The sequence below is a fragment of the Haliaeetus albicilla genome, chromosome 16 (assembly GCF_947461875.1).
Source record: "Haliaeetus albicilla chromosome 16, bHalAlb1.1, whole genome shotgun sequence".
Taxonomy (NCBI): Eukaryota; Metazoa; Chordata; class Aves; order Accipitriformes; family Accipitridae; genus Haliaeetus; species Haliaeetus albicilla.
The window spans coordinates 23,830,339-23,849,783 of NC_091498.1; the positions used below are offsets into that span (position 1 = coordinate 23,830,339).

Sequence of the window (19,445 nt, forward strand, 5' to 3'; positions counted from 1 at the left end):
TTAGGAAGTGTCTGTACACTTTATTAACATGATCACTAGCTTTTTCTTTTTCTCTTATAATTTGCAGAAAGAGTTTTAAAGCTGCACTTAAGTACTTTCAATCATATACTATGTACAAGCTACTTGTATCTTTAGAAATAGTTGTTGTACTCATCGTGCTACTGATATACATATTCAGCAGCTACTGAACACACATTAGGTCCAAAAGCTGCTTATTTCATTGTCCCCAGTATCAGTCAGGTCTACACAAGGTCATAAACCCTTTTATGTAGCTATTCTTCTTTGCTGAGATCTCCAAGATACACAAATCTTCTGGTGCTGTGCTACCGTAAGGAGTCTGTGTGAAGCCTGGTCTCCAGACCCCTTTAGTTTAGAGTTCTTACAGCTAAGAAAAAGCTGTCCGTGAAAAAAACAGCTGAAGTGGTACTGTTCACATAGAAAGCTCAGAATCCTCCCGTTTTGAAGTATGCAACTCTAAATACTAGACATTATTTTCAAATGAATCTTTAATGATAGAATTAGGTGTTCATATAAAACCAGAATTAGGTATCCCTATGCAAACAGGGCCAAAGACTGAGGCAGGTTACTGCACTGTCGTCTTCAGCGGAACAGACCCCTTCCTGCAAAGCAGAGACCAAACCGTCATGTCGTACGGGGTTGTCCCTCCACACTGGTGGTTCTGCTAGAACCCTGCAGTGACCCACTGAACTTCAGAGCACCCGGTCTCGCTACTTCATTTGACACATCCATTGTAAAACCCAAGCTACATATAAAGCCAATGCCATTCCTACCTAGCACCCCTGCTTTTATCTGTCTGGTTTGTCACTGCCGCAGCCTCATCCCCAGCTTAATCGCTAACGCCCCCACATTCTTTGCCACTTGAGCGTATTTCCCACTCCTCACCAGTAGCCCCTCACAGACAAGCGAGGTCCTTTCGGCAAATTCAGCGGCCCCACGTACCTGTTTTAACCATAAGGTTCCTGGAGAGCCGGCAATCCAGGGGAGGAGCTGCTGTCATGTTAGCGAAAGCGGCTGCTGCTGTGGTTTCGGGAGGAGCGGAGATGTTTTCCACTGGAGTAGGGGGAAGCCTAGTTGTTTTCGCTGATGCTGTAATAGATGTCAAAGCTGCTGTAATTGTCAGTGGATACGGGGCTGACGTTTTGGTGATTTCTGAGCTTGGGAACTTCTGGGTGTCAGTTACTGTTGTTTCTATCTGCCTTGGTACGTGTGCTGTGGGTGCAAGTGTGGAAGCTGTGACCGTGCTGCTTTTAGGGGTTATGAGCATAGCTGTCATGTCCAGGGGTGATGCAGTTGTGTTTCTTGTTGCAAAAGGGAAATCTGTACGTGTTCCTACTGAGCTTAGATCCGATGTCAAGTTTGTGGCAGTGTTATTTTTTGTTAGTGTCAGTATTGGTGTGCTTAAAGCCATCACAGATGGCAAAGGTGTGTTTTCAGTGCCCAGAGAAAAGAAGGAAGAAGCTGGCACTGGTGAAGCTGGAGATGATTTTCTTGTTAGTGGTTTTGCTTCTGAAGTTCCTACTGTAGGTATTGCACCAGAAGATACTCCAGATAACACTGTAATGACAGAATGGGTAAAGTTGGTTGTTGACAAAGAAGAAGTTAGTTGTGTTGGTGATGTATGGACAGAAGTTATGATGACTGACTGCGGAGCACTGGTGGTAGGGGTTTGCAATGGGATGCCCTTGGTAGCTTTATTAGATATATTACTGGGAACTAGACTACGTCTTGTAGCACTTGTGTCCCACTCCTCCACACTAAATGTAGCTGGATTTTTATCAGCTGTAACCAAATAACCAGAGGACTCTAATTGGTTATCTGCAAATTCTGGCAAATTTCCAGAACCGATGTCATCTTCTGCAATAAAACTCTGCAAGAGAGTTGAGCTAGAAGGCTTCATTACGGGAGAGGTGTACTCGGTTGGCAGTATGCTGTGGATGGCACTATTTTCATCGCTGGCTGAAAGAGTCAAGTTGTCAGTGAGCTGAAAAGCCAATGCTGGTGTTGTGCCTAAGGTTTTTGTCAGTAAAGTAATCTTTCCAGCATCAGTTGTTTGTGATTCTAAAGAGCTAGGGAAAGCACCTGTATGATTAACAGAAGGCACACGTAAAGGGAGAGGTGCTTCATAGTGTATACTGATATTAATGTCTCCAACAGTAAAGAAATTAGCAACATTTTCAGCTGTGCTTCCATGCTTTTTTTGCAGGGGGTCAGGCACTGTCAGAGCGGTAGCAAGGGATGAATGCTGAGCAGGAGATGTTTTCAGTGCAAATGCATCTACATCAAATGCTGCAAAACTAGTTGACTTCATTCCAGTGAAGGGCGAATTTGAAACATTTTGACTAGAGTTTGCATATGTATAGTTTGCTGAAGGGGTGGAGAAGAGTGCCTGCTTATTTGTATTACTTTTCTTTTGCAGACTTGAAACTACCGAGTATGGTGCATTGTACTCGGTTTCCAATGGAGAAGTACTTGGAGGAACTTCTCTTATTGCCATTTTGACTGACGTTTTTACCGCAGGAATACTAATGCCAGCTGAAGACAGCAATGCTGTCTTGGTCACCGTAGAAGCCGAAGTTGCAACTTCAGGAGAGCTGACAGGATCTAAATTGCCTTCAGCGTCTGCATTAGAAATCCTGGAAAAGCTGGAGCCCTGGCTGTCCATCACCGTTGTCATGGAAACGAGCGATGGCAGCGTCCCCCACACTGGAGCCACGACAGAGGCGAGCGGCTTTCTATCAACCGAACGTGAAGTCTGATCAGAAGTAAAATGATTTAAAGCTCTTGGAGGGGAATACTCTGCATGTGGGGTCACAACAGCGGGTACTCGCGTATTTCTGTCTTCATTTGCGGTTACATCTGGACTTTTTGCATCTCCAGGTGGAAGACGTTCAGTCACAAAGATATCAGTAGCAGATGTATTTGTGATAGATTCAGGTTTTGAAAGGCCTGTAGTGGAAGTAATTAACAGCACTGCAGCTAGATCAGGACTAGTCACGGCTGTTTCCAAAACACTGCCTAGTATCTTTGATCCTTCGGGGAGTTTACTGGTTTGGATATCTGGAGAAACTTTGGAAAGCTGAGATCCATAAGGCAGAACAGTATTAGCATTAAAGTTCATGGATGTCTTTGCTGTCACCCCTCTTGTGAAAAGCTGTCGAGCTGTTCTTGCCACGGGAAAGCCATCAGAAGTTGGGAGAGTACGTGCGGCAGCAGTTGGCAACCGCACGCTGTTTACCAGATAAGCTCCCTCAGTCAGGTCTTGTGCAAAAGTCTGATTCAGAGCTGCCACCGAGTGCTGCGAGGAAACAGTCAGAGGGATTTGCAAAATATCCTCATCAGCTGCTGCTGCACTGGGACTGTTTCTGTGTGTTATCCTAGTAAAGGTGTCATTTGTCTCAGTTAGCAAGGGAGACCTGGTGCTTGTTGAAGAGGAGCGTGTTGCATCGCTAAAGAGAAAATCTGTTTCGCTTCTAAACGCTCGTACTGGCAGCACTGCATTGCGAGCATGCTTTGCATCTGGAATAAGTAATTTTGGCAATGAAAGGGAAGACGTGCTCTCTGCTGAGCTGGAGACATCAGCTAGGCTCTCAGAAGCTGATGACAAGAAAGGTGCAGTGGTAGAGCCTGTAGTGCAATTAGTCAGGGCTGTGGAATACTGAGGATGACTCGTTGGGGGTATTAGATGTGAAGTACCCACAGGATGGAAGACTGATGTAGGAACCTCTGATTTATCCTGAAAAACTGGTGATGACAGAGGAGTGATACCACTGTTCCTGTCAGGCAGTGCTGCCTTAAATGGCTGACTGTTTGGTTTTACTCCAGTGGAAGATACATTATACATACTCTCATTAGGAAACTGTGACAGGCTTCTGGAAGTTACTGGCAGGGAAGACCGATATGTTTTTGACACAGGAATATCAGAGTATAGAGACAAAAAAGAGGTCCTTTCTGAAGGAGGCCCTTTCCCCCCTATTTCTGTGAAATGCACTGTTGTCGATCCAAAGAGATTGAAAGGCATGGTAGCCGTAAACAACTCGGGACCCTTTCTGTCATTCACCGTACTGGAATGTACTACAGTGACCATGCTTAGAGGACTATTTCTGCTTTCACTAACCTGTGAGCTGGCTGAATCTGTGTTGAAGAAACCTTCAGGATCTGCAGACAAAGGCACTTTGATGGGCAGTACAGCTGGTTTCGAAAAGTTAATGGTATGAGGTGACTGAATTACCAATGAGGAGAATGATGGTGATGGAACAGCAGCAAGCATGTCTGATCCTGATGTGCTTGCTTTTGAAATGGAAGGTGTTTCTAATGGTATTAGCTGAAATGGCACAGCTGTACTCGAATGTGTCACTGATGGTGTAGTGGACAATGTGGCAAACATACCGAGTTGAGGCAAACCTGATACAGCAGCTGTTTCATCTGCGTCTTGAGATGATGACCTCAGAGGCGACTCAGCTGAAACTTCAGCGGGTTCTTGGGGTGCACTGCTTCCACTGCCTTGATAAAGGGTGGCCGACAGATGAGTTTGATCCAAAGTCCTGGTACGCGTGCCAGTCAGTGTTGTTTTTATCATCTGAAGCAAGTTTGCATTCTCCAAAGTCTGTCCCATGGAAATATCAGCTACTGAGGAAGTCTTCGTTTCTGTGGAAGGCCGTGTTGGTGATAGTATAGATCTCCAATTAGGAAAAGATCCTGTAGAAGGAGCAACGTTGATATGCTGTTGCCTGATACCTGTAAAATAATAAGTAAAATGAGTATATTCTTCCCCAAAAGGAAGAGGAGTTGTCTTGGTGCAAAAAAATCACAACGCAAAATGCATTATGTTTAGTAAAATCAGTGATTTTTTTTTTTGTATTCAAAGGGCATAAAAAAATCAGATAAATTAAAAAAAAAAACAACAAACCACACCACAAAAAACAGTGGAAGGTACAGTGTGACAGATTACAAACGCCTCAAGTCATTTCACCTGACAGAGGAATAAGGAAAGCTTCCTAGAGCATACTATTTCAAAATACTACTTTTAACTACTATGGTTCAACATACTAAAATACACCTTCTTAAGCTTGGGACAATTCTTGAGGGTATCAGCAGTCACCCTGTGTCAAAATATTATTTGAGAAGATGGGTTTAGAAGCAGCGTAGAAAGGGAATAGATTTTGACAACCAAGCTTCACTGACTTGGCATGCAGTCTGACATGGGAATAGAGTCAGCATTGGCTGGGTTCCTGCAGGATGCATCTGGAGGTGCTTATCTTGCCAGTTCTAATAATGCATGCAATTACAGACACAAAAGGAAGAAAATAAAACAGGGATGAACATGAGGAAAGGGGGGCAAGATCCAAAACAAATTAGGAAATTAAACTCCTTTTTTGATATGTGCAGATGTACAACGCGTCATTTCAAACACCAGTTTACTCGACATTCAACACCATAATGTTCCTTGGCTTTGTTTTCTTAAAATGATTACTGTTATTCTAAAATCGTAGCATGGGAATCTCACATTCTTACTAATTTAAAGATTAAGATTCACTCAAGAGTAAAATTTAAGTTTGGGGGGTTTTTTTTACCCTCCCCTCCGCCGAGATAACAGATCAAAACTCAGTACTGGCACTTGCTACCATGCCAAGCTGTGTCCCCTTGCATAGCTAATGAGGCACAATAAGGAGCTAGTCCCTGCCCTCTAACTGCAGCGCATCTGGATGAGACACAGAGGATGCCAACCTCCTCCATCCCCCTGTGAATAACTCCAGTGTAATGGCGTGGAAGAGTAAGCAGAGGCAGACCTTGAGATACATGATTATAAAATGGGCTGGACGTTAGTTCCAGCCACCAATGAACCCAACAGTCAGAGCCAACAGCACCAAAGGGGATCAGCCCACACAAACAGGAGCCAGCAGCAGAACACCATACAGCGCAAAAGAGGAAAATGGGTCATGCTGCGCCTTTTTAAAGCTAAATTTCTTTCTTGTGATACCCTTGTGCCACACCGCCCATCATCCATATGCACAGGCCAACGCAGATGATTAGAGCTCCTTCAGGCTCCTGCATGCATTCAACAGGAACATGCTGGAATTACGTTCAGCATGGCCTTTTCACTCTACAAAAAACCCAAACCAACAACAAAAACAACAAAACAAACAAAAAAGAAAACAAACAAACAAAAAAAACACCCACAAAAAGCCCCAAACCAACCAACCACAGAACTTCCCTTTTATCGCCGTGTTTAAGAGCTTTATTAAGCCATGGTGAAGAATGGCCAGTATTACCTTTCTTCCACTGAAATGCAAGAATGAATATAGAATCCAGAAGCAATTTGTTTTAGGGGAACAGCTCCAGGATGGGTAACAGAACAGAGCTCCACCCTCCTAGCAACGAAAAAGGTCCCCAGACCTTTCCCTTAACACAGGTTAACTCGCACACTAGCATTTTAGAGAAAAGCAAAGGTAGGCAGACACAGGGCTACCTCCAGCAACGAGAGAGAAGCAGGCTAAGGGGAAACCCAGTCAGCCTTTATGAAGCTGCACCAGAAGATGAGCAAGGTGGACAGGAGGCTGCAGAGTCCACCAGGGAACCTGACCCACCAGCAGAGGTTTGCAGCACAAAAATAATGCTTTTGTATTTGCGCCACGGCTGCTGATGTGTCATTCGGGGACTGGAGAACTAAACGACTGATGTGGCCTGATCTCTGATATTCTACATGCTCCACCATACGGTGGGAGGCACACCATGATTTAGACTGTGTTTTGGTGGCTTTTCCTTCCCCATTACAGTCAGGCAGCTTTTTAACAGAAGGTAGGAAAGAAGACGACGTGTATTTTGCTCAACTAGAACGAATTCAAACATACGCTTGAAATTTAGAACTAGATGATGTGCTTTGCAAAATCAGGCCTTAGGCAACCTACAGTTTAAATTTCTGTGAGGTCATCTCAGCTGATGAAGTCATCACTACCCTATCTGTTACACCTCAAACTGTCTTGTTTCACCTCTGAACTGAAAAGCCATACTGAAAAGTGAATGCAAAGCTTTCACATGGGATTTCTTCTAGCACTTAGTGAACGCACGTCCTAAAGGGGAATTAAACAAGTCACTGTTTTCTTGTTTTCTAAAACAGCAAAATCTGTCAACATCAATCCGCACACAGTCTGCACCATTCCTCATATTTCTTCACGCTTTGGTTTAATGAGAATGATTACGAACAGAGAGACAATAAAAACCTTAAAAAAGCATTGAATTGATGTTACCACATTTTAACAAGAAGTAAAGAAAAGCTCAAATAGTACAAAGAAGATAAAACACTGAATAAAAATGTCCTCTAACCACTGCTTAATTCTAGTCCTTCAGTTCTTGTTTCTTCCATTCCATACCAACTGGCAATTTTTCTGTTTATGTCCATTAATGAAGTAAAGCTCTTGAGTTACTGAAGTTTTAAAAAAAAAGATACAATATTCTGCAACTGATATACAATGCTGGCATTCCACTGCAGCAATTTTTCTTTGATTCTACCTTTACAGAAAGATACTGACCTTCAGCAGCTATTTCAAATTTTTGCCATAAATTCAACATCCTGGTAGTAACTGGATGCAGCATGTAAAAGGCAAAATTATCATCCCAACACATGGAGTTTAAACTGAAGTACATACTCTTTGCTTGAGAATTGGTAGGTTATCAACAACTACAGATGCTTATCACATACTGTGCAAACCAAGACTGTATCATGGAAAAGGGGCAGACATGGGAAATTATATCACTTCTACATCTATCAACAGCTGAAAACACTTGATGAAAAAAGACAACCAATTCAAATCAACATGAAAGTCACAATGAGAACTCCACCCAGCATGCATTGTGGACTGAGCCACTGCTTGTACATACCACTAGCTGTTTCTCATGTCTCAAGATTACCTGTTCTTTCATACTTCAGACTATTGACTAACCACCACCTCCAACAATCCTAAAATCCATTTAGCAGTAACCTCATTACAACAACCATCATTGATTAAGGATCTTTCCATTTGCAATAATGAGGAACATCTATATGCCACAGCAGGAAGTTAAAAATTGATCCAGTTTAGAGAAAATCACAGCTTTCTAATTTCTAAGCCCTTTTGTGCACACCTAAAGGAGTAACAGGGTCCAAAGAGGAGCACAGAGGCGACCAAGAGGAAGACCAACATCTCCCCTCACCCCCCCTCTAATAAAGTAAAAGGGATAGCACATTAGCATAGACACCCTGTGCCTGTCCAAAGGTTGAAGGTGACGCATACGTCTAATTAATGTGTGACAGTAAAAAAGGATAATTGATTATGCACCTCTGGAGCGAGAGGTCTCACTTATTGTCCAACTTCTGTGGTGTCTCAGGAGCTGGGGCAGTTGCCTGTTATTCTTCACACAGGTTTGGTTATTTCTAGTGAGAAAACTAGTTGGTAAGGAAATCTCCCCTGGAAAAAAGTAGTGGCTAATGAAAATGCCTATTTATTTGCCATGCCCATAAGATCTACAGTTCATAGAATCATAGGAAATCTCAGGCTGGAAGAGACCTATACGGAACATCAAGTCCAACTCCCTGCTCCTCACAAGACTACCTAAAACTAAATGATAGACTAAAGGCGTCATCCAGATGGTCCTTGAACTCTGACAGGGTTGGTGCCATGACCATTTCCCTGGGGAGCCTGCTCCAGTGACCAACCACCTTCTCAGTGAAGAACCTTTCCTGAGGTCCAATCTGAACTTCCCCTGACACAGCTTCATTCCATTTCCTCGTGTCCTATCGCTGGTCACCAGAGAGAGGAGATCAGCACCTCCCGCTCCGTTGTGTCTGTTGAGGAAGTTGTAGATTGAGATCAGGTCACCCCTCAGCCTTCTCTTCTCCAAACTGAACAAACCAAGTGGCCTCAGCTGCTCCTCGTAAGTCTTGCCCTCGAGGCCTTTCACCACATACCCTAGACACACTCTAATAGTTTGATGTCCTTCTTATATCGAGGTGCCCCAAATTGCACACAGTACTTGAGGCGGGGACGCACCAGTGCAGTGTATGAAGAGATCAAATTGCTTATTTGTCCTGCTAATATTTGAAACCATGGTCCTGTTTGCTTTACGCCATAATAACGCAAAGACCTATAATGAGCAACACGAGCATTCTGCGGATGCCGCAGCACATATTCTCTGGTCTGCCCTGCCTGCCTGCTGGCAGGCAACCAGCAAGAGGAGCAGCCACGGAGAAGGCTGTAAGACCCCAACAGCAGAGCTCCTCTCAGGGTAGATGAGTATCTGTTTGTTAACACGCTCACAAAATGAATTCAGCTCCAACTGAATTAAAAAAAAAACAAACCTACAACAAAACCAAAACAAACCAACCAATAAAAAACCCACAACAGTTGGGATTCAAACATTTCCCTCCACAAAAAGGCTAAAAAAAAAAAGTTTGAGAATCTCAACTGAACAACAGCCTACAACTGTGCCAAAGGAAACACAATGACTACCCAGAGTTTCCCACATTGTCGTGGCAGCAGAGAAATACTGTTTTGCCACTTCTGAGCCATTACAAAATATCAACTCAAAGGTATCTTCAACAACAGAAGATTTTTGTTGTCCTGACTTCCATTTCATTACCCACAGATCATCTGGGTTAGTAACATTTAAGAGTGAAGCTGATAAAGAAGACATTTGGAAATTTTATTGTATGACTGACCAAGATATCTTCCCATTATATATAGAGGTAGATACATCTTTTCATAACCTTCAGCATATTGAAGGCAGGATTTCAGTTTTCAAATTAATTTGCTTTAATTATTAATTTCTGAGACAAAAAAATTTACTAAAAATAATTCCCTAATGCTATTAACTATTGTAAAGTCTAAATTTTAATAATACAATAGTATCTATATAAGAGTAACTATAGCCATCTAAAGGATGGTGGAAATCCAAACATCAAATTACAAAAGCAATCCGGATTTTATACAGGTCTAAATCAATCAGCTCTAAGGCAAAGCAATTCCAAAAATAACTTAAAAACTTTAAAAAAAAAGAAATCAGCTTGTGAGAAACACAATTACTTACAAACGTATATAAAAATAACAATCTACTTACAAGATAAGTGCTGTTGAGAGACACCATTTACTGCTTTATCCCAGTCTACCCAGTTATAGATAGCACTATCCTATGGCTGCACTGCACCTTAAAAACAATGCCACTATTATATAAAAAAATGCATTTTTTACCTTCTCACAAGCATGAAGTTTCCTGCTTATCATTGTTTTACCATGAAAGACTGAGTGATCAAAGGTCAGATGTGACTGATATGGGATACGATAAGGAAATAAACAGAAAAAGAATCTCTGTTACACCCCTGGAAAAGGCACCCCTCTACTCACAGGGTTATGCAATTTACTTCTGTTGAAGAATATTAAGGCTACACAGTATGATGATAGCATCAACAAGCACATTATCTGAGCCACTTCCGAGTTTCCTAAAATAATTGGTTTTTTTATTCCTTAAGAATTTACAATTGGAAAAATGGCACAAGGAATGCAGATTTTCACAGGTCAAAGGATATGGAATATGCTACCAATAAAAGACACAAATACTCAGCAAAGCATTTATAAAAATAGCTATGTAGCATACCAAAATTTTGCTCTTATTCACCGTTCAGAATGGTAAAACTTAGTTATGCCTTCATCATACCTGTTATTCCAGCCATACACTGATGAAATTATTACATCACAACCTATGCATCCCATACATCTCACTTTTGGCACCATTCCACAAAGACGTTTGCAGCTTAATTTCACACCTTTTGCGTAGCATTTAACCTGCAAGTGATTGCCAGCCACGTCAAAAAGCCTATCCGCAAACACACGTACTGAGCCCCGGTTCACGCCCCCCGAGCCCCGATGCCTGTTTCTGCGGTCGGCGTGGTTTGGGTCAGTCCCTGGAGCAAGGCACTGGAAGGGGAGCAAACAAATACATACATTTTTGGCAGCTGCCAACCCACAGCTACTACGGCAGGAATGGATGGTGGAGAGGCGGAGAAAACTGCTTCCTTGAGATGGCACTAACTTTCTCAAAAGAGCGAAGGCAGCACAAATAAATCCTGTTCTGCGACCTCCTTAATATCAATCTCTTTACGCAGATTCTGGGAAAAGTTTACAGTAATTCGATAGACTGATTCTCACATTCGTTTCGGTTGTAACTTTTCCCAAATTAGATATTGACCTTCCAAACCCAAAATTCTGACCTGGAGGATTAAAACACAGATCTTCGCACCAGCACCTGAGGTTGTTAATGTCCTTGCCTCTATTTACCTGTAAAAGCCAGCAGCTACAAGAGCCAGTCATTACAAACAAGCATCATCTCCCATCAAAAAAATCCCTCTTCCCAGTGATCTTAGAAAACGATATCCAAGAACTACTATTAATTTATTTTTGACAACCAGGAAAAATATTTTGTCCCCATACCACCAGAATTCTGTTTAAACAAAACAGTTTTTCAGTGAGAAAAACTGTACCAGGAGGTACCATATTGCACAAAGTTTTCTTCTCAACAAACAAAAGTTTGGACTTTATAATAAATAACCGAAAAATGTTTGGACACAATATTAGGTCATCTCAATTGCACGGCCATATTTTTGCCCATGTGAAAATCAAAGCAGCAATCTCTTCTGCTAGGAACGTTTGTGCACCTTCCCCTCTCTCACAGGCGGATTTCCCTTTGGGTACCAAGGGAAACGCACCAGCAGCAAAGCTTGGCATCGAGGGCAACCTTTTAGCTATGAAATGAAAACATAGGGCTGCAATGAAATCGTACTTCTCTCCCGCTTTCAACGTGTCCTGCCTTCATTGCTTACCCGGCTCAAATGTAAGCTGGCTGGGATTCGGGAGAGCGGAGCCGAGCCTGCAAATGCTTCATGGCTGTCATCAATATTTGCTTCAGGAACCGACAGACTGGTGTGACTTGTACCAAGCGCCAGCCTCGCCTGGGGGTGAAACGTGTCTCCTTCACCACGCAGGCAGCTCTGCCGGGATGCTTTAATTGCATCCAGCAAGCAGGGATGGAGGTGAAGAACAGTATAAGAGACAATAGATTAGCCAGGGTAAAATAACATGCTCCTGTCGTCGAGGAAACAATTCTGCCACCGGCAATTCCAGCTGCATCATCTGCATGTTGTATTCACAGAGCAGATGTTCGGCCGGATCATTAGGAAATGCAGGAAAGAAGAGCGTGGCAGCGGAGGATTTCAAAGCCATGCAGTGTTGCAGGATAATTGCACCTAATCATGGAGAAACCAGAAGGTGCTATGGGGGCTTTTGTCCTTGCTCCCACTGAATGTACCTGTTACCATCTCTGCTTTGGTTTATCACCTCATGTACAGAATTTAAGTGAATGAACGACACATATATCTATATATATTTTAGTTTTTATTGCTTATTCAGCAATGCTTTTAGGATCAATGCTTTTGTGAGCCTGACAGCCTGCTTTAGCACACTGCTTATCTATTTGTAAGCACGCGTTTATACAAACTTTTGTAAAGGAATTGTGTTTATTCAGGGAAGTTTATATAGACACTGCTAGCATCCGCATAATTGATTTAATTAACAATGTAGCAAAAAAAAAAAATTCAAGGTCATTTGGGAACATGCAATGCCAAAGCTGCCAGTTCTCATGATTCTACCTTGAGTCTTACAATATTTGAGGAGCTTTTTTAATGGAGAAAACAAAACAAACCCAAAAACCCCACATCCCTGAAGTGAAAGAGACTGTATTAGTATTTCAGCTTTCATTCTTTAAATGGAAATTCTGAATTCTTGTGGTCGTGCAGTAAAAGAAAACAAAAGCACTTTAAAATCCCATTATTTTTATGCAAATCACATTTTTAGAGGACTGACTTTTTTTTTTTTTTTTTTTTTTTAATTTCTGGAGCTAGGACAGACTGTAAGGGTGCTACCAAATTCTGAATGAGCTTGAGAAGAGTTTTGGGGCCAAACTCTGATCTGCTTAGGCTCCTTGGGAGTTAGGCAGCAAAGTACAAGAAATGTGGACTCATCTTAGTTTTTCCACTAGTAGTTACAAGTCAATGATAGTACAGCTTTCTTAGTATATGCAATAAAAATGTGTACTCTTAACTACAAGCTACTCCTTTAATAAAGCTTTCAGAGTTTAAATTCCCCCTGCAAAATCAAACACAAGAGGAGACTGAAGAGAATCCCTACTAAAAGCCAAGTAGATTATTCTACAAAGAAAGAAAAAAAAAAAGAAAAAAATTATTGTCTCCAGAACTTTTTTAAAGAAACGATAGTGCTTTCAAAGGGCTGAACTGTGCACCAGATTACATAATAAGATATATTTTGACATGCTGGTTGGGTAATTGTGAATGTTCCCTTGAGCCAAAAAGCTTTCTGCTCACCAAACCAAGCACATCAGCAAGAGAATCTTTTTTTGCACGTAACAGCTGAGGCTGTAACCTGGGAGCGGAGAAGACACTCTGGTCTACGCTCTGCCAGCGCTAGGACAGCGACTCGCTTAATCTGCTGCGGCGGCGGCAGCTTCTGCCACCCTGCCCGAAACCCCGTTCACCCGCCTCAGGGCTTCGGCAGAAGCCAGAAGCCTCGGCCGGGACACCCAAACACCGATGTGCCTGCGCATGGTCCTTCAGTGCTGCCGGTGCGAGAGCCTCCAGCAGAGAGATGGTAACGAGCAGGTTGGTGGCGCGAGCATCTTCAGCCACTGCTGCTGTTAATTGAGCGCCTTTGAGTGTTACTCAAAAAAGTGCTGCTCATTTTACAGCTGAGCAAACCTAGGAGTAGAGAGCGCTCGGATTACTCCACGTTATAGACCAAAACAGTTGCAGAGAAGAAAATGAAATCCAAGAATCGCTGATTATCACAGCATCAGCTCGACCCGATACGTATACGTACTAGAGGCATCAGCTGTGAAAAGGTACATCATGTGGCTGTAGCTAAGCAATGTGCAACCCAGATACCTGACACCATGTCCAGACAACCCGAAAACTTCTTAATTTCAATTTATTTCATTGATTTCGGAGCTCTGAAGTTACAGTTACTAGATGCAACACACATGCAAGCGCCAAGGCCAGGGGAGGACAAGCTCTCTGTGTCTTCCAGTGACTATTTCAGGCCAAGACACGGAGGGCAGAGAGGCAGGCTGTGCCCTGGGCACTCCCGTGCTTGTCTCCCAAGATCATGGAGGCAAACCCTCTTTGGGGTCTAGCCCAGCAAGATAACCAGGAAAGAAGTTAATCCTCTCTAAGGAGAGTTACGGTCTCAGAGATGCCACATACATAGGATCAATACAAGGACAGAGGTTTCCACAATGTCTTTTGCTCCTCTCAAGCTCTTTCCGCTGCCTGTGGCCTCTGACTGTAATGAAGGACAAAGAGGTGAAGACCAGGAAAGAAAATGTAGGTCATGCACAGAAGCATCCTGCTTTCTCTGTCTGCACAGCATTCAGTACTGCCCCACTGATAATGCTTTCAAAGTTTGAAAGTCACTGCTCTTAGGGAGGGAAAAAAAAAATAAAATCAGTATCTTACTGATTTTTAGATTAGAAAAATTTCTGGGCACACCGAAGAGAGTGTCTGAAAAGTGGTCTGAAAAGTGGTCTGAAAAGACCACTCGACATTTGAAGTAGTACCTTTTTTAAAGAGGCAACAAAACAATAATCAAGTCCAAATTCTATCCTCTCCAAGATTTGCACCAAATAACCAGTTTTTATCCATCCTGGCAGACAATGCAGTTTCTGATTCTAAAAAAAAAACCAAAGTCTGCTACTTGGCCCCAGAATGCACAAAGGTTAAATCAATGAATGTATAAGATCCACTAGCATGAATGAGCTAACAGACAAATATTGAGTTGAAATCTGGCACAGCCTTCTTTGGAGGGGACTCCTCTTTATGTCAATGAATGAGACTACAAACATAAGGTCTTGCTGAGAAAGAGTCCACATAAAATGAATGGGTTTTTTTTCTTAGATTAGAAAAATTCTTTTCCTGAGCAGGCTTGACAGCGCTGAGGCGAGGGACAGCACAGAGAGCTGCTTATTAAGGCTTTGGGGTTTTTTCCTCTCTCTCCACTTAAGAAAAGGACAGAAACTAGGAAGAAAGCCTTATACACGTCATCTTAATTTGTTCTTTCTTACATACTGACTTTTCAGAAATTACCAACTTAGAGGCAATCCCTTTTAAAAAAAATCAGATTTTTTTGTTGTTGTTGTTATTCAATATTGCCCTTTGATTCCTGTCTTTTACAAATGTAGCAAAGGCCCTCTCTCGACAGGAGGGAAATCACTTTCCTATGAAGGAAACTTTCAGCTTCCAGGGAACTGTCAGAGAGCTTCCTGAGGTCAAGTCAGGATGATGGAGCAGCGACTAAATTCTTCGGAACAACAAATCAACCTGCAACTTTGCTATGACCTGCAGCGGATATTCAACATGAAGTGCAATATACATTACAATCAAAAATTACATCTTAGTGAACTATGCATATCAACTAGCTAATTAATTCTTAAGCTCCTTGTCTGCTCTACAGTAGATGAGTACTTGGCTCAGGCTAAAAACTATCTTGCAAATGTTTAAAAATTATTTCCATTTTCTATGACTTTCACCGTGCTCTGCACAGTTCATTAGCCTTTATTTTCAGGATCTTTTCTTTGCTGCATAAAAGTGTCAATAGCTCAAGTTTATAGCAATATGTCACACCATTTCACTTCCTCACCTCTTGGAAATCGCTGCAAATACTTGTCTGACAGGACACCATTACTGTCAGTAATAAAAAAATCAGCCACCCCCATTGACAGAGTGCAAGAGGCTAAAAGCACAAAGGGGGAGTCCAGTCCCCTGGTGGTAAAAAGGTTAAATAACTGCCCAGTCAAATCTAACTTTGCAGTCATGAATTAAAATCCAGAAGAAATGTTATGCAAATGCAAATATATAACATCTGCTTCCGAATCTGACGAATAAATGGTAACACTGGCAGGCTGTGGGGTTCCCAAGAATGCTGGAGAAATACCTTAGCCCCCAGCCCAGCTCCAGGCTCCCCCGTGAGCGATGCACACTGGGACCACCACCAGGATGCAGGTGCCTACATCTGCTCCTCACCTATTTCCCTGCCAAAGCGATGAGCCTCTCTGCATCGGTCAGGAAGCCCTGTCCTTCACACGGAGAGCTCGGTCCTATGCAGGCTGCACCCCTGCACTTCTCCGACACGCTCAGATGCAAGTTCTATATTCTGCAGTGGTTCGGTATTTAATTTACAGGCATCAACATACTAGTACAGGCACCGAATGTACCAAACCCAATGTTCACAAAGACCCAAACACAGGGATAAAGCAGGTATACATACTCACAGACTGTAGCTCTGCTCTTGCATTGGCTGCCTAAACATGAAAAATGTCAGTACTAATCAGTGATGTGGTATTAAAAAGTTAATTCTTTTCCCTAAGATAATGGTATCAGCATTTTCTGTCAAGTGATTAGACAACAGCATCTCACCTGTGAAATGACAGGAGTCCTAAAAGAAAAAAAAATTAATATCATACAGCAAAAGCAGGATGACTGCTACAGGTACAATCATTTTTTAGTAACAGTTGAAGTCACTTTTAATTGTAAAACCAGTAAATAGTTAACAGTTACCAAAGTGGGCAGCTGGTTCTCAAAAATAAGACACACTGCCTGGAACAAAGGGCATTATTAGAAAGAAAAGACGCTGCTGTTTCCAGATGGTGCCTGAACAGCACTGCACAAGTTGGTGGACCACTTTAAATCTCCAAAGTCCTGTAGAAAGGTTCAGGGCTCATGATAGAAAACAATTAAAATATTCCCTCTGAAAAGTTTAAAACCAGACAAATACGATATATTTTCTCCCCCACAGCAGTATGGTTTGCTTGGCTGTCTTCTGTTGTGCTTTACTTAATGGGACTCATGTGCTCCATCACATTGCACCTTACAGGATGGTAAAAATGGCTCTGGTAGGAAAGCAATTGAAAATGCTTCCCCCTTGGACTCCCAACTGAAATCTGTCTAACTTCTAATTTAACTCAGAACTAAACCCCCAAAAAGCCTGGCTCTGTGACCCACTTTGGGTACAGCCACAATACTTCTTGTCACTTGAGTGCTGCTCTTTTTGCTAAAGTTTCATAAGATTTTGCTCTCTAAAAATTTCTTGAAGCTATTTCCAAAAACAGCCTCTAACCAAACCAGACCCTAATTTCTTTCCAGCCACTGAGTTAATCTTTAGAGACATGGGTGGTCACTTCTAACAAAAAGAGAAAGACAATGTCCTACTCAGACAGGCTTTTCCTTTGTGCATACACTATGCAAACATTTTGCATTTATGTAAGTAGAACTGAATAACTGGATTTTAAAGCTCTCGGGCTAACTGGGATTTTAGGAGCATTACTGCTACACTGTCAAACAGATGCACTATACAGCATTTAAGAAGGTTTTCCATTAACCTGCTCTATGCTGGTATTGCTATTGAAATGAGATAATTCAAATGAGATAGGGATAACTGGGGGAAACTAATGAATACAGAGTATTTTTTAAAAAATGAAAGAAAGATATATGAAGAGAAAAGGCATGGAGGAAGAAGGTGCTAAAACTGCCAGGTCATGCAGTTACTCTTACTACCAATTAAGAGTTGCTCAGGTGTCAAAATACCAGTGTTAAGATCTGAGTCCCCAATGCTACCAAAAAGAAATCCTGACCATTCAAGGCTTTGCTTCAGGTAAGATGAGAAGCGTAAGGTGAAAGTTTCTTTCCATAACCTTCCTGACAGGTGACTTATTGCACAGACCAGGGCAGCGCTTAAACAAATTCCTTAAGTCAGATTTATGTCACTTCCAGGTACTTTTTCGACACACGCTCTTCCTCACTGTCAAGATTTACTGGCCTGGATGCCAGGAAAACGGGGAACCGCACACACAGACATAGCCACAGAGGTGACACACCAGACTTACGAGAAGTAATCTGCATTCAAAGACTGCTGCTCTTCTTTCATGGACCAGGACACTGTTACAGTAAACTGGTGACTTCATGGATGAACCACCGTTAAGTAGGACTAAAACTGTGAGTACAGTAAACAGTTAAAGTGTGGATGCTGAACATACAAAAAAAAATAATCAGAAGAGGCTCACGATACTTGCACAAGCAGAAAAAAATCTGTAAATTAATTTTTCAGATATCCATTTGGCTCAGATAAATCTACCTTGTGATTTTTAAAATTCTCTCAATGAATGGTGCTGCTTCGCTGCCTTCTCCTCCAGGGTCTGTCCTTCCCCGCCAGCCCCAAGAGGAGCACTAGGTGAGCTGTGGGACCTGCCCTGCTCCCCAACAGCTCTCTCATTACATCTGCTGCAGCTCTGTCTGCTTTTCTGCCCCTTTGTAATGCTCTGAGAGTCCCGGGTAGGAGCTTGGATCACCTGCAGAGCAAAGGCGAGCCAGCACCGAGAGTTAATACAGAATTAGAGCTTCACTGGCCAGAAGTTAGCCAAGGAGAAAGTCTTTTTTTGCATAATACCAAACAGGCTACCTTGAAAGAGCAAAGAAAAGCAGCTGGAGGGGGGGAAAAATTATTTAAAAAAAAAAAAAAAAAAATCAAGACAACTTCCGGCTTCACGATTACCTATGCCCGACGCCACTTCAGACCTGAGCAGCAGCAACACCCCACGGAACACCCAAAATTCTCCTTTGCACCTGTGTAACAAGAGCACGACAAGGTGACCACCACCCTCAAGGCAATCCCTCAACCTGCTGGAGACGCCTCTGGCCCCCCACGGAGAGAGGGACATGTGGGAGACCCCCCACCTTGGTGTCCGAGCTAAAAGGCAGGTGCTATTTTGAATTACCTTAAACTGAAGGCAAACGCTTTAGTTGCAGGGGGGCAGAAATGAGATTGTAAATTCTGGTCACAGTCTAGAGGTTTGTCTTGTTGACTTTCACATTAATTTCTTTTTCATGGCTTTACTAAAACTGATTTGAATCTTAAATGAAGACTAATAATTCATTTCATTCTTCACTGACTGCTGCTTTTTCATTAACAGGTGATACTTAAAATAGTACAAGGAATGTATCCAGAATTTCAATTAAAAATCTAAATGTTAACAATTTTCTGCATGAATCAAAGATTTGTCATCTCAGGAATTGTAATTTCAAAGTGATAAATATGCTTCAGTCACGTTCCCTTTCTGCAAACCACCAGGCACCATGTTTTTAATCCAAAAGCTTCTTTTATTGCAGCAATTATTTAAAACTCTGCCTAGACATATTAAAATGTTGACAATAACAAAAATAAATGTTGACAACAGAATGCAGTATATTACATGACTTAATAGCATTAATCACAGGATCTCAGTTTGCAGCTATCACAATGAGGCTGCACTGCTGAAATAAGGTGGTTTGCTGGCAGTGCAAA

General features: G+C 42.2%; 1 protein-coding gene across 4 annotated transcripts in view; it reads right to left on the bottom strand.

Moving 5' to 3' along the window:
- Positions 1-19,445, bottom strand: part of KIAA1549L (KIAA1549 like) — a 142,755-nt gene that overhangs the window by 75,768 nt on the left and 47,542 nt on the right. Inside the window, exons 2-3 of one of the 4 annotated variants that reach the window (XM_069803961.1) lie at positions 4,423-4,755; positions 961-1,575 (exon numbers count right to left, since the gene is read on the bottom strand). In XM_069803961.1, coding sequence (XP_069660062.1) covers positions 961-1,575; positions 4,423-4,755 — 948 coding nt within the window. Of the gene's footprint in view, positions 1-960; positions 1,576-4,407; positions 4,756-19,445 lie in introns of all 4 variants that reach the window. The other 3 variants (XM_069803960.1, XM_069803962.1, XM_069803963.1) reach the window with 3 other exon arrangements.